At 40.7% G+C, this 3,254-nt stretch overlaps 1 protein-coding gene across 1 annotated transcript; it reads right to left on the bottom strand.

Annotated features, from left to right (window-relative positions):
* Positions 1 to 715: 715 nt before the first annotated feature.
* On the bottom strand, positions 716 to 1,687 carry LOC102266535 (olfactory receptor 2T3). Its single transcript, XM_005909481.2, has one exon. It carries the CDS (start codon positions 1,685 to 1,687, stop codon positions 716 to 718), a length of 972 nt encoding a protein of 323 aa, XP_005909543.1.
* Positions 1,688 to 3,254: the final 1,567 nt, after the last annotated feature.

Raw genomic sequence — 3,254 nt, 5'->3', positions numbered from 1 at the left:
TCCTCCTTCAAGGATCTTATATTTAGTTTACATATGTCAGCTCACTTCCTATGATAAAGAGTAAAGAAACTAAGTATGAAATTACTTTTAATTATTTTTACATACCCTTATAGCCTGTGAAGTTAGATGAATGCATTAACTCATGGAAACTTTAACGTAGATTGAAGTTTGGTCTATGTAGCCTTAGTCTTATAGCCAAATAGTAAATTTGTATTTATACTATGAGTCTCATATTCAATATTTAAAAAAATGTGTACATTGTTCTTACTAAGGTATAATAGCACTCATTGTTGCTATTATTGGTTGCCACATGTGAATTATGAGCTGAGGGATATTACAGGGCAAAGAAAACTAAAAGATCTCCTGTGTTATGCTGGAATCTGGATTCTTCTCAGTGAGCCACATTTAGGATTAAGGATTTCACACCCAGTCTCATATTAAAAAGGTGAATAAACTTGGGATGGGAGATAAGATCAAAGGCCCTATGTGAGTTTTCTTGATGTCAATTTTTGCTTCACAGATAAAAGGAGTATAAGGACATTAAATATAATGAGATAAATTATGATGAGTAAACAGTATGGAGGAGAAATGTCACATGCAGAAGAAAGAAGGAAGTTATAACTAGACTCAGTGTTGGGGGCCCTGGAAGCAGGGGACAAAGAAGAAGAGAAATTGGTGGGGGATAATATAATAGGGGAAAAATATATAGTCATCCTCAGGATTTCCTCTTCACAACTTTCCTTAGGATCAGCCCTGATTGCATCCTGCTCCTCAGAGCCCCTGTGACATCCTTATTCCGGAGGCTGTAAATGAGGGGGTTCAGCACAGGGGTGATGATGGTATAAAAGGCTGACACCATCATGTCCTGCTCAGCTGTGTGGTAGGAATCGGGAAGCATGTAGGTGTAGATGGTGGCACCAAAGAAGAGCAGAACTACAATCATGTGGGAGGAGCAGGTGGCAAAGGCTTTCCTGCGGCTCTCTGATGAACTCATTCTGTGGATGAGGTGCAGGATGAGGGCATATGAGCTTGAGATGACCACAATGGGGATGAGGACCATGAGAACACAGCACAAGTACATGATCATCTTGTAGAGGGAGATGTCAGAACAGGACAACTTCAGCAGAGCGGGAGCCTCACAGAAGAAACTCAAGATTTTTCTGGAATGACAAAAGGGGAAGTTCATGGCTATGGGGGTGACCACAAAACCATCCACCATTCCTAGGAACCAGCATCCAGACACCAGGCATACACAGACTTTCTGGTTCATCAGCAGAGGATAATGGAGAGGTCTGCAAATGGCAGCATATGGGTCGTAGGCCATCACAGACAGGAGTAGAAACTCAGCTCCAGCGAGGGTTAGATAGAAGAATATCTGGATCCCACAACCTGAGGGAGAAATTGTATGATCTCCTGTCACCTGGCCCAGGAGCATCTTGGGCACAGTCACAGATATGTACATGAGGTCCATGAGGGAGAGCTGGCTGATGAAAAAGTACATGGGGGTGTGCAGGCGGGGCTCCAGGTGGACGAGGATGATGAGGAGGGCGTTCCCAGCTAGGGCCATCAGGAAGAAGATGAAGGTCGCAGTGTAGAGGAGGAGGGCATGTTTGGTTTCACCAAAGAGCCCCACAAGGATGAAATCACTTGATGTTTGATTCTGTGAAGTTTGACTCCCTGAGTACATAGTTTTGGTTACAGTTCTCACCTGAGGAAGAAATAAGATTCATTGGTTTTAGATATTTCAAACATATATGGTTTTCTTAACACTTATCCAATGAGAAAACTACTTTGAGCTATTTAAAAAAAAAAAAGAAGTTGTATTGATGTAGAATCAAAAGTTCAAAGCCAGGTTGCTTTTTGGCCACAAATCTAGAGAGGAATATGAAATACGTCTGGAAAGCTGAAAACTGTATAAACAGACAAGTTGTTTACACTCAGCATTATTTGTTTTTTATCCCAAACTGAAGATATAAAAAGATCATCTCATGGGGTGATCAGAAATCTAGATTAGAAAAAACACAATGAGTCTGTAACAATGCAAATATTGAATGAAGCTATTCACTAAAGCTCCCACTCCACTTTTGGATGCATTAACTCCTCCAGTGCTCAGTGATAGAAGTCAAAGCTGCAGATAATGTTAATATTAATATTGTTAATTGTATTAACATAACTGAAGTTTGTTGAAACTTGAAATGTGAAATATTTTCTACCCTTTCCTTGCTAAGCACTTCAGTTTATTGTGCTTTTCCTTGAACAATAAAGCTCCATGAAGATGATCATCAGGGACATCAGAGCAGAAAGTGCCCGGCCTGCCTGGGTAGAGCAGCTCAGTTTACTGACCTGGTGTGGGACAGAAGGGTAGGACTAGTGCAGATCTTTACAGAGGAGGAGGTCACTTGTGTACAAATCACATATAGGAAAGGAGTGCAGAAGGGGTTCATAGGAAAGGAGTGTACCCAGGGTGCAGATATTGTGCAGGGAAAGTGGGGCAGGGAGGGAGCAGACCTCATACAGGGCAGAAAGGCACTCAGGATACAGACCTGATGCAGGGCAGGAGAGGTGCCAACCTAGCATGCAGAAGGAGGGCGCTTGGTTCCAGACCTTGTACAGAAGAGGAAACATTCAAGGTACAGACCCTGGTGGAGCAGGAGGTCAACTATATGCTGATCGATCCCCTTCTCAACCTCAAAGCAAAGTCTAAATCACTTATTGTATTAAGTTTATGCAGAGAAATGATTTTTGCAAGAAACTACAAAAACAAAAGCTACTGATGTCCTGCATGGCAATTATTTAGTTGAAAAAATCTTAAACATTTATTTCTCCTTTGGTGGATGCCATCTATTCCCCCAGGTAACAAGACATTAGATATTTCATGCCCAGTAAATGAGTGAATGAAGATAAATGTGTATATGGAACAATTGGGTTAAACTAAACATAAAGCTACATCCCTATAACATAGCATAGTGATCCCTCTATTACTTTGTTTACTCAGAAAAGTAGTAAAATTCTCCTTTCTATAATTTATCAGCCTTGATCGACAATTGCTTTGCCTGAAAATTTCAATTTTACATTTTGAATTGCTGTAGTCCTAAAATTATTTAAGTTAACAAGATAGTCCAGTTCTAGACTATGGAAAAGTCAGGAGCTTCGTGACTGATTGAGGTCTGGTCAGTCTCAAATTTTCTGCACAGTTTAGAGAAACTTGCAGAAAAAAAAAAAACACACAGTAACTGAGACACAGGAAGTGTGAA

Source organism: Bos mutus, chromosome 7 (genome assembly GCF_027580195.1).
Source record: "Bos mutus isolate GX-2022 chromosome 7, NWIPB_WYAK_1.1, whole genome shotgun sequence".
Lineage (NCBI taxonomy): Eukaryota > Metazoa > Chordata > Mammalia > Artiodactyla > Bovidae > Bos > Bos mutus.
The sequence above is the reverse complement of the archived record's forward strand: the minus strand, read 5'-3'. Positions and strand labels throughout refer to the sequence as shown.

Coding starts and splice junctions, on each gene's coding strand:
- LOC102266535 (XM_005909481.2), bottom strand. CDS start 1,687: ATGTACTCAGGGAGTCAAACTTCACAGAATCAAACATCAAGTGATTTC.